This window comes from Microchirus variegatus (assembly GCF_963457635.1).
Source record: "Microchirus variegatus genome assembly, chromosome: 14".
Taxonomy (NCBI): domain Eukaryota; kingdom Metazoa; phylum Chordata; class Actinopteri; order Pleuronectiformes; family Soleidae; genus Microchirus; species Microchirus variegatus.
The window spans coordinates 24,656,445-24,682,426 of NC_139815.1; the positions used below are offsets into that span (position 1 = coordinate 24,656,445).

Sequence of the window (25,982 nt, forward strand, 5' to 3'; positions counted from 1 at the left end):
AGGTCAGTTGGATGTTAAATTGAGTTTTTATGGTTTGACACAGCTGCCCTTCATTTCCATGTCCCACTCATTCCTGTCTGCACACCAAACACAGACAGAAGTTCATATTTAAAGTAGGAATTAAAGATGCTCTGTTCCCCCTATTACAAGTCTGACCCAACACAATTATTAGGAAAAGGTTATTTTTTAAAGCTGCTCATAGGAAAGTTTTTGCCCTCTCCATGTCTGAATTAAACCAAAGAATTTGACTCATTCCTCTTCCAATAAAAGCAGTGTTACTTAAATGTACTGTACACAAGAAAGCATTGTTAATGTATAAATGTTTGTCTCGCACTCCTTCAAAATAAACAAAGACAATCTGAGTTGACCTTTTAATGAAGAATTCATTTCATTCAAATGAATGGAAGTGGTAAGACGCAGATATTAAATAGAAGGCAATTGCAAAGCAATCATCCAAAAACATTTTGGGGAGAGGTTTCAGCTGAGGGTGAGGCTGCAGTGAGGTTTAAAACCTCTTTGATCACTGTCGTCTGTGGAAGCAGAGCAGAGACTACACTGTCTCCCACAGCATCTGCAGTAAAGTGCACGACGGTGCGCCTTAAGATTACGAGCAAAAACTCGCTGCCACTGTTCCCCAAAACACCCATGATAAAAAAAAAACCAATGCATTACTTTGTCAAAAACTCAATGAATAACATGTTCATATACTACCAGATTTTGATCCATCGGTGGATTAGCCAAAATATTAAATTCTCTACTACTTTATGAAGCAGAAAATGTTTAAAAACAAGTCATTTCATGAGTTTTATCCAACGTGTTGCATCAGAGAAACACATCAGGCATTACAAAATGGCTTCCAGCGGTACTGTGTTTATATATAGTCCATGGAACTTCAGATCTTAAACCCTTTAGTATGTGGCTACTTGGAAATAAACCAAATTCAAAGAAGCTATTTGAAACATCATGTCATACGCATTGAACCTGTAAATATTTCCTGTACGATCATAGAGATTTCCACCGGTTACATATAACGCCTCGTCACTGTCTGCCAATAAAAACAGCTGTCATCCCCACAAGGGTGACACAGTCTTATCAGTCCACAGGTTGATCGACGCTTCAGTAATCGAAAGCTTGGCTGAAGCTTCGTTTTTGTCCTCCTCTGCTGCCAAAGCCGCGGCCGCCACCGCCACGCCCGCCGCCGCCACCACCGCTGCGGAACCCGTTGCTGCGGCCACCGCTCCCGCCGAAACCACGGCCCCTTCCACCTCTGAAGCCTCCTGATCGGAAGCCGCCGCCGCCGCCAAAGCCTCTGTCACCACGGTTATTGAACTGCTTCTCCTCCAGCTCGGGGAGTTCTGTGGCTACAGTCAGTTCCCAACGGCGTCCGTCTGTCCAGTTCTCCTGTAGACGGATAGAGTTGAGGGGAAACAGAGGGAAAAGCGTCAAAATATTTTGTATTTTATGTTGCGTTATTCTTTTTCACTGATTTAATCCTGGAGGACACAGACAGACCACATATTTTTTTTCTTCAGATTTTCACTCACCTGAACCTCTTTGACTTTGTCAGCTGGGACATCAAAACAAACTCCCTGTTGAAAACATAAGGATGAAAAAGGTGAGCGTCTCTGTCCCACTCAAAGGAGAGTCAGTCTTTGATCCTGCTGTGCGCTCAGAAAAACAGCCACAACAGGTACACTTCGCCCCCACACAAAGGTTTCATTTCTTGCCGGGAGATATTTTTCTGTTAAATTGCAGACGATTATTATTTTTTCTTTAGTAGAGAAACCGCATTTCTAAACTAAAGACATTTCACAGGATCATTTTAATTTACCACTGGTTTTCAGATTTATTTTTTCCCATTTTCCAACTCCTATAATTATCGCAGCACTCTGGAGGGCTCACTTTGGGTAAGTCACTATTATTGCCATTAACAACCTTCACGGGCTGATGATTTGAACCAAAATGCTTTGTGGCGTACGGCCCCTGCTCTCAAGTACTATGCACACAACGGGGCAAACGCAAACCTTAAAAAAATGTTCAAATTAAACAGCCTACAAGCACACATCTGAAGTTATTACTCCATGGTCTGGCTGAGGGTGGCGAGAGTGCAGAACCTTTTCAAACGCCCGCTTGACCCATCGGAAAAATGAGAGGGAAGTTTAATGTTTTGATGTAAAATGGAAACAAACAAGCTAAACCATCTTCCTGATCATAAGAGCAGTGACTTATGGAAGTATTTCAGGTGAAGTAAATAAACATCCACAGGTTGACGCATTTTCATGACGACTGACCGGAAAAAGATGTGCATGACGTCATGTCATGAGTCCAGGCACTGTTAAGTTAGCCCCCGTTAGCGCACCTTCAGTCAAACTGGAGCGTTTTTTTTATTAAACGAAAAGAGCAGCGCTACAAATAACCAGCGTACCCGCGTACTGCGCATGTGTGCCTCTGTTTTTAAAGTTTAACGTTACTTTAAAGACTAATTTTAACAATCGGGAGTCACGTAAACATGACGTCACACGCGTTTTTTTCCGGTCAGTTGTCATGGAAATGCGTCATGCGTTAACACCCTCGCTGCCGACAATAGGTAGCTGGTTCGACGACGCGTTTGGAAAAAAAATTAATAAATGACAATCGCAATGAACTATGGTAACCGGACAATTCTACAGCCAGCTTTAGTATCATGTACAGGTAGGCTATGTTGCGTTAGTAACTTGTTTTGATTTGTATATATTCATATTTTATTTTAGAAAGTGAGCCAATTGTCTGGAAACAACACAAACATTGGGAATTACAAAGACCTGAAAATGACTCAAATGATATTCCATACTGCGTAGGAACCCTGTATATTTATGTCTGTGTTCATACCTTTTTGCCCTTGAGGAAGGTCATTCTCTGGATGAGGTTATCATACTCATCACCAAGTTGCTCTTTGATCGATTTCCAAGCATAGCCCATATTGTGCATCTCCTGAGAACACACCAACTGTATCGTTGCGTAACCCTAGAAATAGAGACAGAAATAGAAATTTAATAAGTTACGAGGAATTAGGGTTATAAATCAATGAAGCTAAACCAACAAATGACAAGTTCATAACAGGAATACATGTCAGGTGGGATCCTGTGTATCTAGGGGTTGGCTGTGTGCTTTCTGAATAATCCTGTTGTTTGTTTGTCATAACCCTGCAGGGCAGCAGGGGAGCACAGCTGCAGCTGCTGTGATTAACACCACATGCAGCTCTACATGGGCGGACAGAGAGCTGTCGTTTACAGAAAAATAAAAACATGTCAAAGTGAGCAGTGGTTAGTGGAGATGTTACCCTCCCTTTTCTGCCTATTGACTACAAATGTAAATTAGCATATAGCTAAATCTGGCTAAGAAGCTGTGTCATGTCCCTGTAAACGGAAAAATGTGTTAAATGTGTGCAAGTATAACTTACAGCATCAGAGTTCAGCAGTGACCTCTGCTCCAGATTCGTGGCTCCAGATATATGAGCCAGCGCTGCAGCTAATGCATCAACAGCTCCCCTCTCTGCAATCAGCTTCTCAGCTGATGCTTTGAAGTATCCAATAGCTGTGACGGGAATAGAGTCCAGAAACCTGGACACAAGAAAGACGGATCATCTCGACAACCACTCGACACAATGAGCAGAATCTCTGTGGAGCCACTGTTTCCAAGTCCGCTCACTTTCCAGAATAACCCACCTGACGGCGTCTTTGCTTGATGACTTGATGATGTCATTGGCGGTGGGGACGCCAACTCGTCTGAATGTGATACCCTGGATGAGCACAAAATAAAAAGTTTGTGTTTCACAAATTGCCATTTCCTGGTTAACTGTGCAAAAGAACCAGGGCACCACCAGCTTTGTCGTTTGTACGTCTGTCAAATTCATGTGCATTTGGATTGGAATGATGTGACTGAAAGTTGATCTGCAACGATTATTCGATTACTCCTACTACTTTTTTCTGAAAACTTTATTTTAAATCTAATTTTCTGGATGTGTTGAGAGATTTGCACAGTAATGTAGTTATTGAAGAGTGTTGAATTAGTCCTTCTTTCTGTATGTCCTTGTACATAAGTGCTGATTTTTTTTGTCACCTACCAGCTCTTAAGACTAAACCATTTATGTTTTCCTCACTACGTACTTCTCTTTTTACTTAATTCAAAGAGGACACATCACATACCGCTTTGTTTTCGACGTAGCGCAGCTGATCCTCTTCTTTCCTCTGGTAGAAACAGATGCAGACTCCAGTCCTGCCGGCTCGGCCTGTACGACCTGAACGGTGGATGTATGACTCCACATCCTAGCAACAGCAGGAGGAAAATGTTAAGAAATGTATGTGGAATCTGTGCCTTACAATCATAAGATATTCAAGCATTGCGCAAGTTATAAAATCTTGATTTATGACTGATAACGTGTCACACCTTGGGTGGAGAACACTGGACGACCAGATCCACTTCAGGAATGTCCAACCCACGGGCTGCAACGTTGGTGGCAACCAGAACCTCAAAAGACCCGTTCCTGAAGCCCTTCAGCGTCGTTTCTCTCTGTTTCTGGGGAATATCACCGTGGAGGGACTGTGCACTCTGGAAATACACAAACAAAGAAGATGAATGAACGAACAAAGTAATGAAAAGCATTTGACAAATACGGTCTGCAACAAAATTAGCAAACAGAAACACAAAACATCTGTCAGGACCTATATATATATATATTCATTCACAAGCCCTCAATCCATATAACATATGGTAAAACCTTTCAGTAATTGGATTCAGTCAAGTTTCATAATTGGCAAACAGATAATGAGACAGAGGAAAGCTGCAGAGGGCTCAGTATTTCAGGTGTAGGATTCAAAATCTGGTAAGGTGGAGGCTTATGAAAGGAGTGTCAAACGGCGTGATAGACGAGGTATAAAAACAGAACAGTTGAGAATGAACAGCGTTATTAATTAACGTGCGCACCATCTGCGTTTAAAGTGTTTTATTTGCATGTGTAAATGTAACCCTCTGAGCTAGTGGCAGTTGTGAACGTGGTGATGGCAAAACAAAAATAAACATGGTAATACTTTTATGTAGACACTCTTTTAACGCTTATACCAAAACACTCGCACACGTGTGTCAGTAATACAGCGGATACTAGACAAGGCTTATTGGACACATTGCATTTTTATGTTGATATAAGATAAAATAGCTTTGTTTTGTGTGAGTGGAGTTAGCATAAGCATTAGTTGTTCTCTTTTTCTCCACTGTTTAATGCTGGTGCAAGACTGTGGGGTTTGATATAATATAACAGCTCAGTTTCACAAAATCAGTCAAAAATTCAACATCTTGGGAAGAGTACTTCTTTTTATACATAAAGAATATTAAATGTACCGTGTGAGCTGGCTATTGATAAAACGTGTGTGTGTACCTGTTTGATGGATGCATTCAAGGCCAGCTCGTTGGCTTCTTTCTTTGTCTCGCAGAACACAATGGTTCTGCCGTGGCTGCCGCTGTAAACCTGGATTACGTCGCCCAACACGGCTGTGCGCTGTGACCAGTGGCAAGTGATGGCCAGATGCTTCGGGAATAAAGGACAGGCAGACGAGACAATGAGATAGACAGGGAGTGATGCAACACAGAAGGATAGAGAGGGAAAGGAGGAGATAAACAACGAGAGACGTGTTAATTAATCCTGCTGGGAGACTTTGACTTTTACTTAATCAGAATGCCACTGGTGTTAAAGATGATAAATATATTTTTATAACAAATTAACTTGTGCTTTCCTGATAAAGATATATGTAAATTCATTTTCATTCATTCATTCACTCACTCAGTCTTAATTACTTAAATTGTCCCAGCTTGCTGGCAAGTTTGAAAAAAAATGGTGCAATCCAAACAAAGTTTTTCGATTCTAACTAAAAACAAAATTAGACCAATCGGCTCTCACATATACACATAACTTACTTCCACAGTCGTTGCAGCTTTCTGTGTTTTCTTGCCAATCAGGTCGATGTGTTTGCATGACGGTCTCATGTATTTCTTGGCCACCTCGTAGACCCAGGGAGGGCAGGTGGCTGAGAACAGCAGGGTCTGGGGATTTGATTCATCATCTGAAATGGGATGGTGCACAAAACATCTTGACTTTTTCAAAACTTTCACATCCATCACCCGAATCAGTTCAACAAGCATAATCCTGAATTCCAGAGCTTCATCATACTCACAACTCACATTAAAAGGCAAACAAAGCATGTGTAGCATAACTAAATAATCGACAATAACCACGGTAAAGCTTTATTTTCACACACACACACATTGAGTTTACCTTTCTTGTATGATAAGGACAATATTTCTTCAACCTGTTCGGCAAACCCCATGTCCAACATTTGGTCCACTTCATCCAGAACCACGTGTTTGACTTTAGTCAGGTCAAGTTTATTGTTCTGGACGTGGTCTTTGACGCGACCGGGGGTTCCAACCAAAATATCAATACCATTACGGATAGCATCGACTAGACAGGACAAGAGTGGTGAGAGCCATTATTAATATCGAGGTATATGCTGTTTAAAATAAAAAATTGCAAACAAATCACGTGGAAATGACAGAAAATTTGATTTTCTTGCACTGTAATAACAATAAAGTACTGGACACAATTTCCATGGTTCTACAACTACTTCCATGGTGCTTTTGCACAGACTTACGCTGTGGGATGTATGAGGTGCCTCCATAGAAACAGGTGATGGCTAGTTTCTTTGCGACGTCTTTGAAGTCCTTAGCAACCTGGATCGCCAACTCTCTGGTTGGAGTCAACACAAGGACCTACAGAGAGACATAAAGCTCGGTATAAGGGCGCTTTCATACCTATAGTTCGATTGCCCCTTCAGTCAGCTCTCGGACCGGTTGATTTGGTGCGCACCCAAGTACTGAGATTACATTCACACCTACACAAACGAACCGAACCAAGGGACCAAACACGTTTGGTGCGCACCAAATGCTGTAGGCGTGAAAGCACTCTAACATAAATAGTAATTGGACAAGATGCTTTTTGGTGCCATTAATAGTACTAAACTAAACTTGTATGTGTATATTTGTGAGGACCAAAAAACATTTTGGCTGGTCCACTCGTTCTGTAACCCCTTAAAATACCCTTTTCAGGGTTAAGACACAGTTTTAGGCATTTCGTTGTGATGGTTAAGGTTCTGTTAAGGGGCTAGGGACTGCATTATGTCTATGTGTGTCCTCACTACGCAGCAAACACACAGTGTGTTTACCTTGGGAGCTCTGCCTCTGACGTTCGGCTCCAATGAACCCTGGAGCTTCTCCACCAAGGGGACGGCAAACGAGAAAGTCTTTCCCGTTCCTGTTCGAGCTTGGGCGATCACATCTTCTCCATCGTACACGTGATCGAAACACTTCACCTGAATGTCAAACAGGAAAGAGACTCCCCGAGCTGAGGCAGTCAGAGAGAGCGAGGAGGGGGAAGGAAAGACAGACACCTGGTGGTTAAGATGTTATTTAGCGCAGTTCTGCAGCACAGTGCTAAACCTGAGACAAAAACAACTGAACACCTGAGGAACAAATGTACTTTATTGAGATGTAAATATGATGTTTACCTTTAAGTTTATCAATGGTGACCTGAGAGATCCTGAAGTTGGAGAAGGCTCCTTCCTTCTGCTCTGGAGTCTCCACCTAAACACATAAAAACAGTTTTTGAATGACTGAGTACTTCACCAACAACTGTCCAACAGAGAGTCCACCAAAGAAAATTAAAAACCGCAAACAAGCATAGATTTTCATCTCTTTATCAGTGAATAACACTAAAAGACCACAAGTGGGCAGCAATGAGAGATATAAACTTCAAATTGAGAAGCCAATTGAGAAATCTCTGCACTGTGCCAGTTTCCTTTTATATACACACATTAAAAAACATTCACACAATCATGAGTTGTACCGTTTCTTTCTCGCTGTCACTGGCCGACTCTTCGCTGGACTGTGCTGGTGTCTGGATGGGCGTCTGAGCAGGGGTGTTTGGCGTGGAATGTCCGTTGGTTTCTGCCTCTGTGGTTTCTGCCTCTGTGGTTGCTTTCTTTTGCTTCTTTTTCTTCTAAACCCCAAAAAAAGTGTTGGGACGAAGAGAAAAGGACATTTATATTTATAGGAGCAAATTAAATGAATTAACCATTTAACACCATTTGACTGTGTTTGGGTTTAATAGCAACCTCTGTGTCTCCATCACTGTTCTTCTTCTTCTTTGGTGTTTCAATACCATTACTGTTTCCATTTAAGTCTGTGGCCTCATCTGAGTGGCCGTTCACTTGGTCCGCTACCAGCTTGTCTTTTTTCTTTTTCTTCTTGGGTGCTGGGGGTTCACAGACTGGTTCCTCCTGCTGTGCCTGGTCTTCGTGCTCTGCCTGGTCCTCCAACTTTATCTTCTTTGACTTCTTGGTCTTGATCTTTAAAAAAAAGGCAAATGTGTTTTAGTACAACCAGATACAGGAGTTACTCAACCCACAAGAATCCTTTCTATTTAAATCAGTTTCTCACATAAACATATCAAATGTAGAGCTGCAACTAACAATTATTTTCATAATCAATTAATCTATTGATTATTTTCTCGATTAATCGATGAACCTGTTGGTCCATAAAATGTCAGAAAATGTAAAAAGAAAAAAAAAAGATCAGTGTTTGTCACACCTGGAAACGATGATGTTCTTGAATGTCTTGTTTTGTCCACAAACCAAAATGATTCACTTCACGATTAATTTCATCGATTAATCGTTTCAGCTCTAATCAAATGTGTATTCTATTTTAATCTTAGTACAAGGTTTACATGTTTAAATACCATACTGCATTTGAGTGTCATAATAAAGGTTACATTCAGACAATACACTCCAACCAAGTAATCGAATTTCAAAACAATGAACAATAAAATTTAGTAATGGAATAATAATCAATCTTTTGACAAGGCTGTAAGTGTAAGAAATAAAAAAATGGACACAAAAACTAAGTTAATTACACCCTAAACCAGATTCAAAAGATATTATAATTAAAAAGTAATAGTTACATTAAGTAGTATAGCGACATAAAAAGCAGTCTCCCTGAATACCGATAGTTTACAGTAGAAAGTAGAGGGAGCAGCCGAAAGACGCGCACACTAAAAACATAAACTTTGACTATTGTGATGGTTGACACAGCTGACGAGTACAGCTGTAAAGCACGTCATCAAGTCGCGACAACAGCAGCGCAGAGACATACACGTGAGCACGATATTTTACACCGTCAGCTCGCTCATCCATGTTGTGTACAGATCTACTCCGCCACACGTGTATAAGCCACGTGACCCACAGCTAGCCAAACTCGAGTCAACGTGTGCTAACATTACAACAACTGTGATGACATACTCATATCGTTCATACGTGTAACATCTTAAGCAATCAATTTATTTACGTCAACGCCGTTTTACTGTTATAAGTCCACACGAACTCATATATACTGGTGTGCTGACAGTTAGTTGGTTTATTAGCCTCGGTGTCCGGTTAGCAATTTAAAGCCACATGTTGTCGAACATGTCGGCGCGCCACTCACGGGCTTCCCTTGTACTTTTCAGTGTTTTCCGGGCGGAAACGTGCCGGTCCACTCACCTTTAAGGGTTTAGCCTCGATAACAGTGTCCACGTTCTCCTCCATGATTTGATCCTCGGTGTCAAATATGATTTTTGATGGCATTTCTCTCTCTTGATGGAATCCTTCAGCGTAGACACGCAGGCTAACCCTCGGGCACGCGGGTGGAAAGGAACGCGCAGCAAGGCGCGCGGACGCCTGTTCTCGAAGCAGACATAGACATAGAAGCGATAGACCGACACCACACAGCAGACCATGCAGTAAACGTGTTGTCAACAATATAAACTTCCGTGAGTTATACACCGATAACACCGTGCTTTGTGGTGTGTGTGTGTAGCTAGATGTATAATTTAACGTATCCTTGAATAATTTCTCATCAAAGGACTCAACCCCTTTTGAACACAGCTTGCTTTTAAGAACAACTTTACCTCATCTGCTCAGATCTATGCTGCCGTCTGAGCCGTTTCGTCGCGACAGTGTCGTAAAGCGTCTCTGTTTTGGTGTGTGGAAATTTGACCGTAGTCGTCGTCCTCTGTGAGCCGAGTCTTCAGTCGCCCTTCACCGCACCAGGGTTTACTTCTTTCGGGCTAAAACACAGACACACAGCTTCGGAAATGGCTGGGGTTCTTGCTCGGAAAGCTCTCGACCACATCAAGAGCAAAGATTTCCGGGATTATTTGATGAGGTTTGTTGAAAAATCTGCCAGATTCAGATACTGTATTGTTACCGAATGCTGCGCATGCTAATGTTCATTAGCCAACTAAGTGTTAATATTCTAGTTTGGGAAATGTTCTGTTTAGTTGAATTATATTAATAATCTTTATTATGGACTCGAAAAAGTGGTCCACTCTCATACACACTCAACATACAAGACAAAACCAAGTAGACAAACAGCCAACCAAAATACACTAATTTGTCACTGTTAGTTATATTCCGCAGCCAGCTGAATTGTAGAGCTAAAACATTCATATATTTCATTTGTGCATATAGTTTGTTGTATTTGGGATTTTATATTTTTTTCTTTCAGCTTAAAAGGACTGTCGTGTTTATTTTTCTTCTGTAGAACTTGTCACTCCAGTTTATGAAGCTCAGTGAGAATGTAGACGAGCTTACAAAACCAATATTTTTCAATTTTAATGATTTCCTTCTTAAATGGATAAATTAAACCAGGCCATTTTCACATTTAAGAAGCTGAAAAATCAGAAACCTTGTTTCAGTTGTTATTTTTAATTTTTATATATATATTATATTTTATTTTAATTGTCTAATAATCACTGCAGCCCTCAAACTAATAGATTCAGAAACTGTATTGTTACCGAATGCTGCGCGTGCTAATGTTCATTAGCCAACTAAGTGTTAATATTCTAGTTTGGGAAATGTTCAACTAAACAGAAATGTTCTGTTTAGTTGAATAATATTCCGCAGCCAGCTGAATTGTAGAGCTAAAACATTCATATATTTCATTTGTGCATATAGTTTGTTGTATTTGGGATTTTATATTTTTTTCTTTCAGCTTAAAAGGACTGTCGTGTTTATTTTTCTTCTGTAGAACTTGTCACTCCAGTTTATGAAGCTCAGTGAGAATGTAGACGAGCTTACAAAACCAATATTTTTCAATTTTAATGATTTCCTTCTTAAATGGATAAATTAAACCAGGCCATTTTTACATTTAAGAAGCTGAAAAATCAGAAACCTTGTTTCAATTGTTATTTTAAATTTATATATATGTATTATATTTTATTTTAATTGTCTAATAATCACTGCAGCCCTCAAACTAATAGCTTACCTTGTTTGTTTTAATTTATTTATGACTAAATATATGCTCACTGTGGTACTCATGCCAGGGTCCATGTTAATAGAAAACACCCCTTGCATCACAGACACATATTTTAGCCTTTACTTTCAATCTGTTGCTAGTACAAACACCATCCTCTGGTTCTTGTACACAGTAACCCTCATCTGAACATATGAGGAGTTTAAAAAACAACAACACAGTATCACATGCATGTGTTTTGGCTGGAAAAGCAGAGTTTAAACTGGGTACATCTTAACACATACTTCAGTACAACACTAGAAAATGTATTTTCATATGAGTATTATGCAGTGCATTGATCATCCCCTGCTACTCTAAACATCCTTTACTACCTTGATTGCCATACTACATAAACAAGTATTAGTTTATTAATATATAGTAGAGAGACTACATTGTGACTTTATTCATCATAACCTAGTTAAGCAACAGAGCAACTAAATGGCACCAAACTAGTAGTTCTCTTGTGATTTTGGATTTCCTGAAACAGACATGTGACCTGTTTAAAGTGGCAGTATTGTCTTGTGTGTTCTTGTTAATATCAAAACGATTCATCAATACCTTTTTCTTTTCTACTTTCTGTGGCCCTGAAAAAACAAATCCAACAGCACGGTAAGCACACATTATTGGTGTCCCTTCACATGTCTGTCGGTTTGTGTTTGTATTGCTGTCTGTTACTCTTATCTTGTCTACCCTCATTCTTGTGCTGTGGTTAATTGTAATATATATCCATACCTATCAAACTGAGTTCATGTCCTTTTCATATCTCAGCTGTGACGCCGATCTCCATCCTTAGACTTTAACTTCATGCTGTTGTTAATTGTAATGCATCCATACTTATTAACCTGGGTTCACTTGTCACTTTCAACTCTTTACTGTGATGCCTTTCTACCATTGGGATTAATTATACTTGTTTGGTTTGTCTATACTGGTTTTATATGAAATGAATATCCAGTAATATAACATTCTACTTTGTGTGTGTGTGTATTCAGCATTTCTGGGGTCCTGTAGCAAATTGGGGTCTCCCCATAGCTGCCATCGCAGATATGAAGAAGAGCCCGGAAATTATCAGTGGCAGGATGACCTTTGGTAAGACAAACAGACTCATCCATAGAAACACAAATACTCTGCACACAATTACACACGTCATTGTCTCATTCATCTTGTTAGGGTTGTGGTTTTGTCCTTTTATCTATGTGTAACTTAAAGCTTGTTTATAGAGGACCATTTCCTCTACAACTGTATCCTTTTTTTTAATGGCTAATTAAGATTAGCTGTTCATTTTGCATGTTTGAAAAGTGGTAAGAAGCGTTCACAATTAATGGTGGGTTAAGTTTTTGTTGCTTAAGGTCTCTTTTTTTTTTCTCCCTCTCAGCTCTGTGCTGCTATTCACTGGTCTTCATGAGGTTTGCCTACAAGGTGCAGCCACGCAACTGGCTACTTTTTGCCTGTCATTTGACCAATGAGTCTGCACAGCTAATACAGGGAAGTCGTCTCCTCAAACATAAGTAAGTCACATTCTCTCATCTGTTATTTTGTTATCACTGTAAACGTGGTGGGTGTACATTATAATGAACCACTTGTCTCACCCATGCTTAATGTCAGGGATGTGAATATTTGGGTGGCTCGCGGTTCGATTCGATTCCAATTCTTAGGGTCACGATTTGATTCAAAACCGATTCTCTATTCAACCGATTAGATTCAACTGATTCTCGATTCAAGCGACTCTCGCTTCGAAAATTGATACAATGCATAGTGTGTTATGGCATCAAAACAATACAGTTTGTATAAGATGATGTGATAATGTGATCACACAAAGGCAAACTTAAGACAAAAGTTAATATTTACTCATTCAAAACAAATAAAAACTTACTTACTGTACAAAAAAAAATAACTTGCATAAATAAAAGCTTAGACAAGCTGGCTTTTTTCCCAGCAGTAACAAAAATAAACTGCACACAAGTAACACAAACTGGTGTTTTGTGTGATTTTTCAAAATAGAAAACTTAGTGATATTATTAAAAGTGTCAGCTATCCTCTCAAGATTCACTTCAAGAATCGTTACACATGCTTTGTGTCACATCATTGTCTTTCTGTCTTGCATGTTCTCTGTTAGTTAGGGTTAAAATGTCCAAATTCGCACTTTATTTTAACACTGCAGTACAAGAGAGGTGCAATGCTGCTCTTGACAGGAAAGAAATCTTCTGTTCGCAGTTCAAAGTTCTTCAACACAGTTTACAGTTGCTGGCCCTGATTCTTGCAGTTTGATTCACTGACTCAATCAATAAGTTACACATTTGTCACAGTGTTTTTACACATTTACCAAAATTAATTGTCTGTGAGTAATAAAATGATAATAATAAAAAATATTATAATATATATAATAATATCAAGACTTAACCTGAGATCTTCAGGTGGAGATCTTTTAGTTTTTACCCCAAACATCAAGTTTTGGAACTCCCTCTCTTGTCTTTTATTGCTTTGAGTTTTTTGTTGTTGTTTTGTTTTTTTTAAATGAAAATCACATTGTTTTGAAAAGTGCAAATAACTTTATATTTTACACAAGATAAGACAGACTTGTGTGTGTGTGAATTCTGACCGTTTCTGTATTATTTCAGCATCGAGAAGAAGGTGGGATCTCAGTGACGGCGAGAAGATGATGGAGAACAACATATACACTGCAAAGTTGCACCATGCTGTTGATAAAAAAAAAAGCCAACTAAACCATCAATGTTTTATCTAATCATTGAAACCCTGGCACTTATGCCTCGACATCACCACAATGAATCATTCTCATGAAGTTTTAGTCACTTTTTATTGTACAGACAGATTTAAAGCAGATGTTTTCTTCAGTGATTTAAGGTCAACTGCTGTGATTTATTTTAATGAATGTAACATTCAGCGAGACGCACAAAAAATGATGTAGGTGAAAGTACTCTGAGCTAACCAGCCTCACAATTACTACATGATTTGCATTTTGAATGAACTTGGCAACATTAAACATTTTCAAAGTAGGCAAAAAAAATTGTCAATAGTCACCAATCATGAGTATTAACATCTTTATTACTGTCCCCAGGCTTAGAATGTGGACTTTTATTCATTAACCTTTACTGAAACACTGACCCCACACAAGGCTTTATGTTTGTTGTTCCCTGGAGCACGATATATATTGAAAAGTGTGTATGAGGAATCAGGATTTTTCAACCAATTTTTTAAAATCATAATGAATAACTACTGAGTTTGTTTTATGTGGCAAAGACGTGTGCTGTGTAAATCTGTGTAATTGGACTGGATCGGCCGAGCTTATAATCCTACAGGCCTGCGAGAGATGAGCTTATACTTTCAGTGCTGACTAAACACACTGTGTGTTGTTCACATTAATTTATTGTCACTGTTAAACTTCACATTATTCCTTTCCTGTTTGAAAATTTGATTATCTTGGTTTGTTATAATAAACTGGCAATAACCAACTTGAACCCAGTGCAGCGATTGGACGTGTGGTTTTTCATATGAGGTCATGATCGTGGGATCTTGTAACATGTAACATGTCCGATGTTTCACCATAGCGATGTTTTAAAGAGGTCACTGCTCTGCGTTTACATTCGACAGGTTGCCATACACCTAAATGAACATGAAGTTTAAAAAAAAAAAATAAAAAAAATTCAACCTTAAAAACACAAACGTCAAACTCACTCGACGTCAATGTTTTCTTTTTTTAAAGTTTCATATAAACATGCGCTTTAAACTTGTATGTCAATTATTAATGGGAGGGATGAGATGATTTGCTATTGGTTCCATGTAACACAAAGTGACATTGTACTGCCTTTTTATTACCATAAAGCAGGTCAACTGATGTTGAAAGTGACGTTAAAGCAGCGCTGATTTTGAAGTGATCTGTGGATTTTTTTGCGACTCACCGTGACAGACGGGACACATTTTTAGAAAACAAAATATGTGATTATAGGATGGCACTGTCCTTCAACTTTGCTGGTTTTAGTGCTGTACAGAACCAACAAAATAGAAAAACAATACGGTGAATAGTAGGGGGAAAAAAACCTCAGTCATTTCATCCTGGTACCACACTCTTCCCATGCAGGGACAGGCTTGGGACACATTTATCATAATAATAATAATAATGATAATGCATTATATATGAATGGGACATCGTGCTGAAAAATAAGATTCAGTATAATATCTGCAGTGTCTCATTACACCACATAAGTTGTGGCTGTGTAACCAATAAACTGCAAAATACTGTATTTACAATGTAATTTGTTGTGTTGTGGGTGACTTTTTTTGACTGCAATAGCTGTTTAACTCCAGCAGGTGGCAGTAATGCAGTCGTGCAGTTAGAACGACCCCGTTTCGTCCGCACGAAAAAGAAGGCAAGACCAACATGGCGTCGATCAACAGTGATGAGTGGAGAGCTATCTGCGACAAATTCACCAACGCCCAAAATCTCACCGAGGTAGAGTCACGAAATGACCCCGAAAATGAGCCGTTCCGCTCCAAATACAAGGCCAGGGAGCTCCTTAGGGAGATATACTCCTCGCTCAAGTGTTTTGATGCCGCCGAAGGTGAGGAGGAGAGCAGGGAGGAGAGCGCGGACCAGCGGCCGCCAGAGGAGCCGGTGGACGGACAGAGAGGGGACGAGTGCGGTCGGGGCTTCAGCGGCGACTCGGCAGCCGGGCTGCGGGCCGCTAAACTCGGGGCAGTGGAGTACTATTTGGGCGTCAACCATGTCGACACGGAGGAGCTGTCTGCCGGACAGGAGCATCTGATGAACTCCATGAAGCTGCTGGAGAAATGCAGCGCCTCCCCCGAGAATGTGTCACTGTTTATCCATGTTAGGGTAAATAACTATAATGTTTTTAAAAACATTTAACTGTGGATGTGTTTACCAACAACTAGCTATTTCCATGGTTAGCTGTTTTACCAGATTGATCTTATAATAGTGTTGATGTCATGTGACTCACGTGATGAGTCTCTCTTCCAGTAACTGACTATTTACATGTAAGGGCCACTTTATTAGGTACACATTGCTGTACCCCAATTATTAGGTACATTCTGGAAACCATCCCCAGAGAGTTTGGTCCATATTGGTCACCTGCACCTCAGTGATGTGAATCTCCTGTGCCACTACATCCCAGTGATGCTTCATTGAGGTGTGATGATGACTGTGGAGGTCATTTGAATACAGCGAGCTCTTTATCATCTTCAAGAAACTACCTTGAGATGGTTTGGTCTTTGTGACGTGGCTCATGATCCACCTGGAAATACTCTCCAATTTGATAATGGCGTTATTAAGCAGTTGAACCTGTGTTCTTAATGAAGTGGCCCATAATATATAGAGAAGATGCGACTTTCCAAATCAAGATGTGTGTGTGTGTGTGTGTGTGTGTGTGTTATCAGAACCAGTTGGGCATCTTGTGGGCGTCCCTGGACGAGACAGAGACGGCTCAGGGTTTCCTAGAAACAGCAGAAGCCCTTTACCAACGTTACATAAAGGAGGTAAAGTTGATTTCCTGATCAAATTAATTATACATTCACTTGTCATTAATTTGATTGTAGATTTGTAAAGATGAAAGCGAGCCAGCATGTCCGTTGTATTTAAGGTACAATATGTAGTATTTATGGGTTTATATTACCCAAAATCCACTTTTTTTATACATATTATGTGCTCCTGCATTGTCTAGTCGCTGTATAATAGTTTTTGTTTCATTTTCGTAGTGTTTCAAAAAGTCATGTTAAATAACATGACCGCGGACCGCGGTTGCATAGCCACTGTTAGCAGCGAGACGCCATGTTTCTACCGGAGCCTGTAAGGACAAACGCGAGAGAACAAAACAAGCGTCTCTTTACTTGTAGCGGAAGTCCCGCCTCCTCTCTCTCCGCTTTGTCTGCTACGGCCGCGGTAGCTCGCCCTCTCCCTCACCTCACGAACCTCATCTGCTGACACGGAGAAAGACAACGAGGACGACATTTGACCAGCTGCGGATACTGTAGCGCTCAGGGAAGGGAGGGGGTGAGCAGAGGAGCAGTTCTTTGTTGTAAATTTCAGCCTCTCCTCTAGATGGCACTATAAACTACTTATTTCCCCTTTAAGTGTTTGTAGTGACAGCTTAACAGCGGCGTTCAGAAGACAACTTGACAGTGACCACAGTCAAGCAAACAACAATCAAGGACCGAGGAGCCAACATGGCTGCATCTGAGATGTGGACTGACCACATGCTCTTTATCTTCATCTTAAACTGTAGTGTTTTGTTTTCTGTTTTTTTTCCCCAGGATGGGACTCCTCCCACTGATATGACAGAATACTTTACGACTGAGGAGAACCTGCTGACACATCAGGAAAGGAACAAAAGGTATCCTCTAACCTCTATTGCCCACATGCAGACATGGATACATGTTTCATATGATATTCTACCTGAATAATGTCCTTTTTACTACGTTTTGTTTCCACATATACCACTTACCCCACTTTCTCACTTCCTGCCATATTTTCTTTTGTAATTGCCAGGTTTGAGTTGGCTTACACACATACCATGTATTACCTTGCTCAAATCTACAAAAACCTTGGTAAGTCTGATGTGTCATTTTTTACAGTCCCAGTATTATAAAGCTTATGCATAACATATTTTGACATTTATCTTTTTTTTTTATCCAATAAAATCCAGATTTTTATGTTGATATAATGCATTATTTTGTGGTAATTACTATTTTACTTCAACTTGAAGGTCAAAACGAGCGTTCCGCCACCTATTGTCACAGCACGCTGCAGAGACAGTTACAGTTGAATCAGTTCAGTCCGATGGAGTGGGCACTGAATGCTGCTACACTATCACAGTATTATATCACTAAGGTAGGCCTACTATTTAATTCAAATACAGTAAAAACAATGACAACCAACACAGATGATAGGTGTTTTTCCTTGCATGTTAATTAGTTTTACCAAAAGTTGTAAAAACAAACGAGTCAGCTGAGGTGTGTCCTTCTTTTTTTTCAAGGGCCAATTCATGTTGGGCAGACATTGCCTGTCAGCAGCTACCGTCATATCCGGTTTGGCAGGAGAGGTTCCTTCTGAGGCTGCAGCACAGGAAAGTAAGTGTCTGTCCAAATATTTTAAACAGAGCTGCAAACTAGGGATGGGAATTTCAGACATTTTGAGAGTCGATTTTTTGTCGTTTTTTTTTTTTTTCACACCTGCAGCAATGCGGGGTCGGAAACTGTTCTACAGTGTACTACGTCGTTTTAGGCTCAAAAACATACCTGTAATGTCCATTATTGACAATCAAAGCAGCGATAATAAAAAATGAGGGGTTAAAAAAAAGCACAGGTGTGTCGCCAGACAGCTCAGGTTTATGAACCTGTGCTTGTTGTGTCCAGCAGAGTGCAGGATCTTGACTGGGTGAGATGCTGTCTCTTAATTTGTGTAGACGGCTTATTGTTGTGACCCCCACCCCCGTCCTAAACGTTAGCGCAAGCTCGATCGCACTGCATGCACGCACACACACACACCTTACCGACCCGTCCTCACCTATTCCATTCACAAAAACGGGCCGGTGATTCGTCCTCCTCAATGCGCCTACCATCACGTGAGAGCGCAGGGACCCTGGACAACAGGCTCACCTTTTCGTGCACGGCTTCTTTAACCTCGTTGGTCAACTTTTTTTTATTTTATTTTTTTCGAGGTGCGCACGTGTCGATTGTCGATCGATTTGTCGACAAAAAAGTCCCATCCCTACTGCAAACCACATCTTAATAAAGCCAATTATTTCTTAATTAACCCATTAGTTGTCTGTAATCTGACCAGATTTTAAGGCAAACTTTAAACATTAATTTTCTTGCCACTGTATATAAGTTGTTGTTGCTGTAATCCCTCCCAATCTCTCCTGACTCACCTCAATGTCTTATACTCTTTAGGTGAGCTAGAGAGTGAGCGTAGGGAAAAGCTCAGACAGCAGAGAGCTGAGATCGCAAGATGCTGGATCAAATACTGTCTCAACCTCCTGCAGGATGCAAAGAAAGTACTGGAGGTACAGCATGACAGAAGTTGTGTGTGTGTGTGTGTTCATGCCTGCAGGGTTTTATTTTTATCATTTGACTCATGACTTGAGCACAAGTCATGTGACTTGCACTCCAGTCTTATGAACAATGATAGCCACTGTTAACCTTGTTGTGCATGTGTAGCCATTGAGATCATCTGTATATCTGCACCCGAGTACATACTTGGTGTGTGTCCTGTCCTGAAATGTGCGTGAACCTGTGTTTTTAACCAGGACAACATCGGGGAGCTTGATACGGATCGTCAAGAAGAGCTGAAGAGAGCAAGAAGACGCGAGGAGGAGGAGGAAGAGAAGGGCAGGAAAAACGCTCTGCTGTTTGGCTCCGAGGACACATTTGACTCCATCGCTAGTGTGGAAGAAAAGGTCGGTGCACTGTGCTGTGTTGTACATCAGTATGGTTCATAATTTATCTTTTGTGTAATTTTTTATCATCATCAACGAACAAAACTTTTTTTCTCAGTTTAAGAGCAAGACTTTAGGTTCAGTCAATTCCTGCAAAATGCTTTTTCACACACATTTTACCTTTTATCTGGCTGTGTTTTGATGTAGCTCTCGTCATATTACGGTTTTGTTTTGCGATTAACTGTACAGCTCTGTTAGAGAATATTTTACACGCTTGCTTGACATGGAACGGTTCTATTTCAGAAGTAGAACTGTTCTCCATTACTGATAATGCACTGTAACCTTAAAGTGTCACCTTTATGATTGATGCGGTCCTAACTGGCAGTAAAATGAAGGATCCAGATTGCTGTATCACTAGATGGCGCCATTGTGTAAATAAATACAGACCCAAGTGATCTCAAAATGGTTGCTTTGTTTTCCAGGTGCAGTGTTTGTTTACATTGGACTTCACTGAGGCCAGAGCTGTGTTTCTGGTGGGACAGAATAATGTCACGCAGGTACACACACACACACACACACACACACGCAGATTCAATTATACAGGTCATTCATAGTGATGAAAGCACAGTTACGAGCAGAATCCTCCACAGAACCAGAGCGTCAGAAGTCGTGACACAGTTTCACCACAAAGCACATGGTAGTCATGTCAGATTTGACACATATTCTATTTACAGCCAATGACAAAAATTCTAATGAACGTCAAAGTTGGCACCTCTGTAAGTCACCTGCAAAGTCTGAAACCTGTCAAGTGAACCATTAAATAGATAAATTGTGTTTTTATACCAATTATACACCCACACAAACATATTTATGAGATGTGTATCCTGTGTTTGCCTAAAAAAAACCTCCAGAATATTCCTTTGTTCCCCTCGCAGGTCATTGCACAAGACACATTTTCCCTTTTCATCATGTGTTGTGCTGATGTTTCCCTGAACGTTGATCGACATAGTTGAAAAATTCACATTTTGCACCTTTTGTCCTTATTAAAAAACAGCTACTGACATTTTTAACTCTTATAAGATGAAGCTGAGATGTATGTGCTCTGAAAACTGTCATTTTCTCTCGCAGGCCAAGGAATACTTTGTGATGGACGGTTACGTGACGGACCACATAGAGATCTTGCAGGATCACAGCTCCCTCTTCAGGTCTCTAGCTTTCTTTGAAGAGGATCTGGAGCGACGCTGCAAGATGCACAAACGAAGAGTCGACATGCTCGAGCCAGTCTGCCAAGGTGCCGGGCTCTTTCTGTGTGATTAACATATGCTATCATTTACCCAACACGTGATTTAAACTCTGACACTTTCTTCTCTGTAGACTTGAACTCTCAGTACTACCTAATGATCCGCAGACAGATGATGTTTGAGCTGGCAGAGACCTACAGTGAAATGATGGACCTGAAACTGACGCTGGCGAACAGACAAGCAGACGCACAGTCACTCGATAGCCACACCATTAAGAAGTTCAACCACCTCTGCTCTGCTTCTGCAAAGTGAGTCTATTTTACTGTGTGTGTGTGTGTGTGTGTGTGGAGTTTCTGTCAGTGTGGATCAGTGCGTGAGCTGTGCTCCTCTTTCTCTCCAGGTACTTCCAGATGTTCCTGGACTCTCTACGTTCTCCAGACGGGAAAATCCCGGAGCACCTGGAGGAGGAGGTGCTTAGACCAGCTCTGGTGGCTCGCTTCAGAGTGGGGCGGCTACACAGCCGACTGATCAGCTCTTCACCCTCTGTTCAGCTCGAGAACATCAACAACTCTCTAGAAAACTACAAGTATGACAAATATTTATGTTTCTTATTCTTGTTTTTTTTATATACATCCAAAAACTGTATGCGTAGCACAGGGTTTCTCAGTCCTGGTCCTGGGGGAGCCACTGTCCTGCATGATTCTGATTTTCCCCTGCTCCAAACACAACCTGAGTATTCGAATCAGGTGTGTTTGAGCAGGGAAACACCTAAAACATGCAGCACAGTGGCTCCCCCAGTACCAGGAGTGAGAAACCCTGGCATAGCATATTGAATATGTAGGATTACAGTGATAGGTATTAAGAGACAGATAAAATATAGAGTGTTAAATGCTAACAACTCCTTGGGTCCCACTAGGTTGAATTAAGCAGACAATAAAAGCATACAGTACATCACATAAACAACCCTTTAGCAGCATTCACAGCCAGACATGTGTACCAGGTGCCAAGTAACCAAGATACAGAATAAGGTGCCAGGAGTTATTGAACTTCAACACCTTAACAAAACGGTAAAAGAAGGCTGGATAGTCCGTGAAACAAAGAAACCTAGTATACTCGGATGGACCAGAATGTACACTACTGTTCGAAAGTTTGTCACCTATACAATTTTTTGGTGTTTTCCATTAAAAGTCATACTTTTTTTTTCATCTAAAGAGTTGCAAAATGAATATAACATATAGTCAAAACATTGACAAGATGAGAAATAATGATAGAAAAACAATTTTTCAGCTGTGCACAAGGGTTTTCAAGGGTTTTCTAATCATCCAATAATCTTCTAACGCGATTAGCAAACACAATGTACCATTAGAACACTGGAAATGGGCCTCTATACAACTATGTACATATTCCATTAAAAACCAGACATTTGCAGCTAGAATAGTCGTTTACCACATTAACAATGTATAGAGTGTATTTCTGATTCATTTAATTATTAGTTATATTCATTGAAAAAAAGTGTTTTTCCTTCAAAAATAAGGACATTTCTAAGTGACCCTAAACTTATCAGCTAAAACATGAGGACGTGCTCTTTTCTCTAAATGCTGCCTGTGCTGCATTGTTGTCCATTTGTGTTGACCATATTTTTGACTTTGCACCTGTGACGTAGATACGTGGTGGACTATTGTGAGGCTCACCCCGAGGCGTCGGCCACCATGGAGACGGAGCTGGAGCTGAGTAAGGAGATGGTCGGACTTCTGCCTCTCAAAATCAACCGCCTCAAAGCGAGGATGGCCACCAACAACACGGACAACGACGCCGTTGTTCACTGACGTACCCTTCGTCGTCGTCGTCCGTTTGTGCCACCTTTTCGTCCAAGGACACTTTCATGCCTCCTCCTGTATTGTATCGCGGTGGCTTCATGTTGTTCTTCCAGTGAGCATGCTGCCTTTACAAGGCCACACTAAAAGAAATCACTCACTAATGTCTACGTGCTTGCCTTTGTATAGTAAAATGTGGTCAATCGACCTTTTACTAGGACAGAAAATATATTCAGTTAAAAATGTCTCCGGTTAAAAAAAAAAGCAAATGTTTAATCCATCCTAATAACAATACTCTGATAGTAGTCATTTTGTACAGGTTGCTTTGATTGTAGCTGATCCTCCTTTTCTTTCTGCCTTTCAGAAGTTGCACTGTCATCCTGTTAAATGTACAGCAGATAATGTATGTAATGATATTAAACCAATGGAGTAATATATACACTTGTACTGATATGTGTTGTTGTTGTTGTTTTTTCAATTGCAGTGACAAACTTTGTTCTGGAAATGGTCCTCAGTCTTTTTTCTTTAACAGAAGTGGATTTAATGACTGAGTCTGTGAGTAAAAGTCTAAATATAACTCAGTCTGGTCCCAAGATGAGTTGAAGAGCTTGTTTTTTCCGGGCTATTAAACTGCTTAATGCATACAAAAACACTGTCAAATTGTGTCCATTAAAACTAAATCTTGTGGTGAGGCCTTGTAGAAGCTGCATATTATCTCTACATCTTTCCCCGTGCATTTATACTAAAGTGTTAACACTGCACATGAGGTTCATGTACACATTAGTGACAAAAAATAAAGGCACATGTTAGTATAAGCATCTTGTCTCTGTCCATGTGAGGTATTTGATTTCACATTTTATTAAGAAGATTTTATTAGAAGAATTAGAAACTTTGTTGTTTTCGTTACGGGAAGCGTTTACGATGGAGAACAGATGCGTGGGCTGATGCAGAATGAGGTCATGTCACTGAAGCTCACTCTGAAGTTTCCTCTCTGATGAAATACCGACGCTTGAAACTGGTGTAGGTCCGCTTTTCTGATCCGTTAAGTTCGTCATCACAGCCTTCCTAACATCGCCTTCAACGACAAAATCCACACAATTTATTGGTAATCTCGTCATGGACATACAGATTACAGATATAATGGCCAACGGATGAAAAGTATAGTGATGGTTTATACAGAGGGCTCATCACACCTCATGAATCATCCTCCCTCCACGTTTGTTATCCAACTATAATATTTGTTTATTAGCACAAAAACAGGTCACACAAACTAAACCATTCTTGGTAACTAATGCTTAACTCATGCTAATAGTGTGCACTTAAAAGTGTCGCCATATTCTTAATTTAGCCTTAATTGCAGTACATTTTCTTTCTGCGAGAACTTAATGAAATTACTTGCGAACACAAATTTGCTCAAACATTAAACGAAGATGGCTTCATTACAGCAACACCATGCGAGTTACGTGAGTGGATGTTTTGTTTTGTCGTTGCTGTGGCGAACGCGTAGCAATGGCAGCAGATGTTTGATGACTCTCCAGTCTTTTTAGCTGACCTCAGTGCAGCGTTACTGTAACCTGCTGAGTCTGATTGCGGTTTTCCTTCCTGCTCACCAAACTCACGAGGACAGAGGTTCAGGTGTCGCGTGGGGTGGAAAAAAAGAGACTCCATTCTCTAAGTGACCAATCGAAATAGTGGCTCGGTTTATTCTATTTTATCGCTGTTACCTTTTATATTACCATGTTTTTATTTTTACTATAGTAGAATAATTTTGTTTTGAAAGGTATGTGCTACATAAAGTACTATTACTATTTTGAGGTGGTAACCAAGTTACTTAGTGTAAATCTTTTTCTTATTCATTAATTTTTTTTACGGCTTTACCCTTGACATCAGGGTCACATGGGCCCTAAATTAATCCAATAGATGAAAGGTGAGGTTCACCCCTCATACACTGTATTATGAGGTCATTTAGAGGGTCCAAATAACCTCTGCATGTTTTTGGACAGTGGCACGAAACTGGAGAACCCAGAGATAAAAACTCTGAACAGGAAGTGCGCTCAGTCGGTCCAGGATCCAACCTGGTGACCTCCATGCTGTGAGGTAACAATGCTATCCACTGTAACACCATCTGCACCATCTTGTTCTTATTTTTGAGAGGTCACCGTGGCAAAATCACAGGTGTAAATATTCACGTTGTCCTCACTTACATGAACAGGACGGCACCGTCGTTAACGTGATTTAGTAACACGTGCTTCAAAGAGATCTTGATCTCAATGGGTATTTACCTTGTGAAATAATGGTTAAATAAAATAAATGGCTTCTGTGCGACAGTTTATTGTATAAGTGTGTTTGTGGCCTGTGCAAAGGAAAAAAAAACCTGTTATTCCTGCTTTAATTTGTGCCCTCAGCCTCAGTCAGTAACCTTTCTGCTGCTTGTCCAAACGTGCTCGGCACTGATGCGCTGCAAACTAATATGCCCAGGTTTACTGGAAAACACACACCCACACACACACACAACAGACATGAAGACTCACAGTCATTTTATGGCTCTTCATATTTGACATCCGTGTGTCTCAACTAAACTTAAATATAAGCACAGTCTGGAACTTGCTCTCAGCTCTGGGAATAACAGGGAGGGAGAGTAAGGCAGCTGTCCGTATAGGCTGGGTGAGGCCTGGGTGTTGGCTTTGGAATAAGAAGGAGGAGTTAAGCTGGGGACCAGGAGAGGGTGGGCACTCACTGGCCATCACTGCCAACTTGAGGGCGTTGTGGTTCGGGGTCGAAACGCCCGATCAAAAGTTGGATACCACCTGATGACATCGTCTCCTGGTTTAAAGCTACAGCTACAGCTTCTTCTGTGTCTAGACCAGGTTTTTCTCACTCCTGGTCCTGAGCAAAGGCGATTCTAGAGTCTGTAGGGGCCCTAAGCAAAAATTCCCAGGGGGCCCTTCCTTCCAACCAGCGTTCATCACCATTATGTTACAAATAATATGACACCAACGAAAAAAAATGTATGAGTTCAAAATATATTTTTTTTTGGAAATGAATGAAATAACGTGGAAAAACCTTGTAATTAAAAAGTATGTGAAAATATAAATGTAAAGAACAATAAA

At 40.4% G+C, this 25,982-nt stretch overlaps 3 protein-coding genes across 5 annotated transcripts; 2 read left to right on the forward strand and 1 right to left on the reverse strand.

Annotated features, from left to right (window-relative positions):
* Positions 1 to 357: 357 nt before the first annotated feature.
* On the reverse strand, positions 358 to 9,758 carry ddx21 (DEAD (Asp-Glu-Ala-Asp) box helicase 21). Of its 2 annotated transcripts, none has more exons than XM_083900654.1 (16): positions 9,621 to 9,758; positions 8,199 to 8,432; positions 7,931 to 8,080; positions 7,593 to 7,668; positions 7,251 to 7,429; positions 6,681 to 6,798; positions 6,305 to 6,490; positions 5,947 to 6,092; positions 5,411 to 5,560; positions 4,426 to 4,587; positions 4,185 to 4,304; positions 3,705 to 3,778; positions 3,440 to 3,599; positions 2,869 to 3,003; positions 1,545 to 1,589; positions 358 to 1,401 (listed from the first exon to the last, which is right to left on the reverse strand). In XM_083900654.1, exons 1-16 carry the CDS (start codon positions 9,702 to 9,704, stop codon positions 1,117 to 1,119), a joined length of 2,304 nt encoding a protein of 767 aa, XP_083756780.1. In that variant the 5' UTR covers positions 9,705 to 9,758; the 3' UTR covers positions 358 to 1,116. The 2 variants fall into 2 exon arrangements, with proteins under 2 accessions (XP_083756780.1, XP_083756779.1); XM_083900653.1 differs by having other exon boundaries at positions 7,931 to 8,083.
* A 376-nt stretch (positions 9,759 to 10,134) lies between these two features.
* Positions 10,135 to 14,890, forward strand: mpc1 (mitochondrial pyruvate carrier 1). Its single transcript, XM_083901255.1, has 4 exons — positions 10,135 to 10,288; positions 12,402 to 12,498; positions 12,785 to 12,917; positions 14,028 to 14,890. The coding sequence occupies exons 1-4, from the start codon at positions 10,214 to 10,216 to the stop codon at positions 14,053 to 14,055; spliced, it is 333 nt and encodes a 110-aa protein (XP_083757381.1). The 5' UTR covers positions 10,135 to 10,213; the 3' UTR covers positions 14,056 to 14,890.
* A 912-nt stretch (positions 14,891 to 15,802) lies between these two features.
* On the forward strand, positions 15,803 to 23,531 carry kifbp (kinesin family binding protein). Of its 2 annotated transcripts, XR_014593004.1 has the most exons (14): positions 15,806 to 16,261; positions 16,822 to 16,920; positions 17,695 to 17,774; positions 17,930 to 17,988; positions 18,147 to 18,271; positions 18,417 to 18,510; positions 19,333 to 19,445; positions 19,689 to 19,838; positions 20,300 to 20,374; positions 20,946 to 21,108; positions 21,192 to 21,366; positions 21,459 to 21,644; positions 22,722 to 22,987; positions 23,237 to 23,531. XR_014593004.1 is itself a non-coding variant. In XM_083900680.1 (13 exons), exons 1-13 carry the CDS (start codon positions 15,806 to 15,808, stop codon positions 22,882 to 22,884), a joined length of 1,938 nt encoding a protein of 645 aa, XP_083756806.1. In that variant the 5' UTR covers positions 15,803 to 15,805; the 3' UTR covers positions 22,885 to 23,531. The 2 variants fall into 2 exon arrangements, 1 of the variants encoding a protein (XP_083756806.1); XM_083900680.1 differs by having other exon boundaries at positions 15,803 to 16,261; positions 22,722 to 23,531.
* The last annotated feature ends 2,451 nt before the right edge of the window (positions 23,532 to 25,982 follow it).

Excerpts from the sequence above, each read along its gene's own strand:
- ddx21 (XM_083900653.1), bottom strand. The coding sequence starts at position 9,704 with ATGCCATCAAAAATCATATTTGACACCGAGGATCAAATCATGGAGGAG. Across the intron at positions 6,093-6,304 it reads GTCCTTATCATACAAGAAAG|ATGATGAATCAAATCCCCAG; the intron begins GTAAACTCAATG and ends ATCCCATTTCAG. Across the intron at positions 3,600-3,704 it reads TCAAGCAAAGACGCCGTCAG|GTTTCTGGACTCTATTCCCG; the intron begins GTGGGTTATTCT and ends TCTTGTGTCCAG.
- mpc1 (XM_083901255.1), top strand. The coding sequence starts at position 10,214 with ATGGCTGGGGTTCTTGCTCGGAAAGCTCTCGACCACATCAAGAGCAAA. Across the intron at positions 12,499-12,784 it reads CAGTGGCAGGATGACCTTTG|CTCTGTGCTGCTATTCACTG; the intron begins GTAAGACAAACA and ends TCTCCCTCTCAG. Across the intron at positions 12,918-14,027 it reads AGTCGTCTCCTCAAACATAA|CATCGAGAAGAAGGTGGGAT; the intron begins GTAAGTCACATT and ends GTATTATTTCAG.
- kifbp (XM_083900680.1), top strand. The coding sequence starts at position 15,806 with ATGGCGTCGATCAACAGTGATGAGTGGAGAGCTATCTGCGACAAATTC. Across the intron at positions 20,375-20,945 it reads GACAGAATAATGTCACGCAG|GCCAAGGAATACTTTGTGAT; the intron begins GTACACACACAC and ends TTTCTCTCGCAG. Across the intron at positions 21,367-21,458 it reads CTCTGCTCTGCTTCTGCAAA|GTACTTCCAGATGTTCCTGG; the intron begins GTGAGTCTATTT and ends CTTTCTCTCCAG.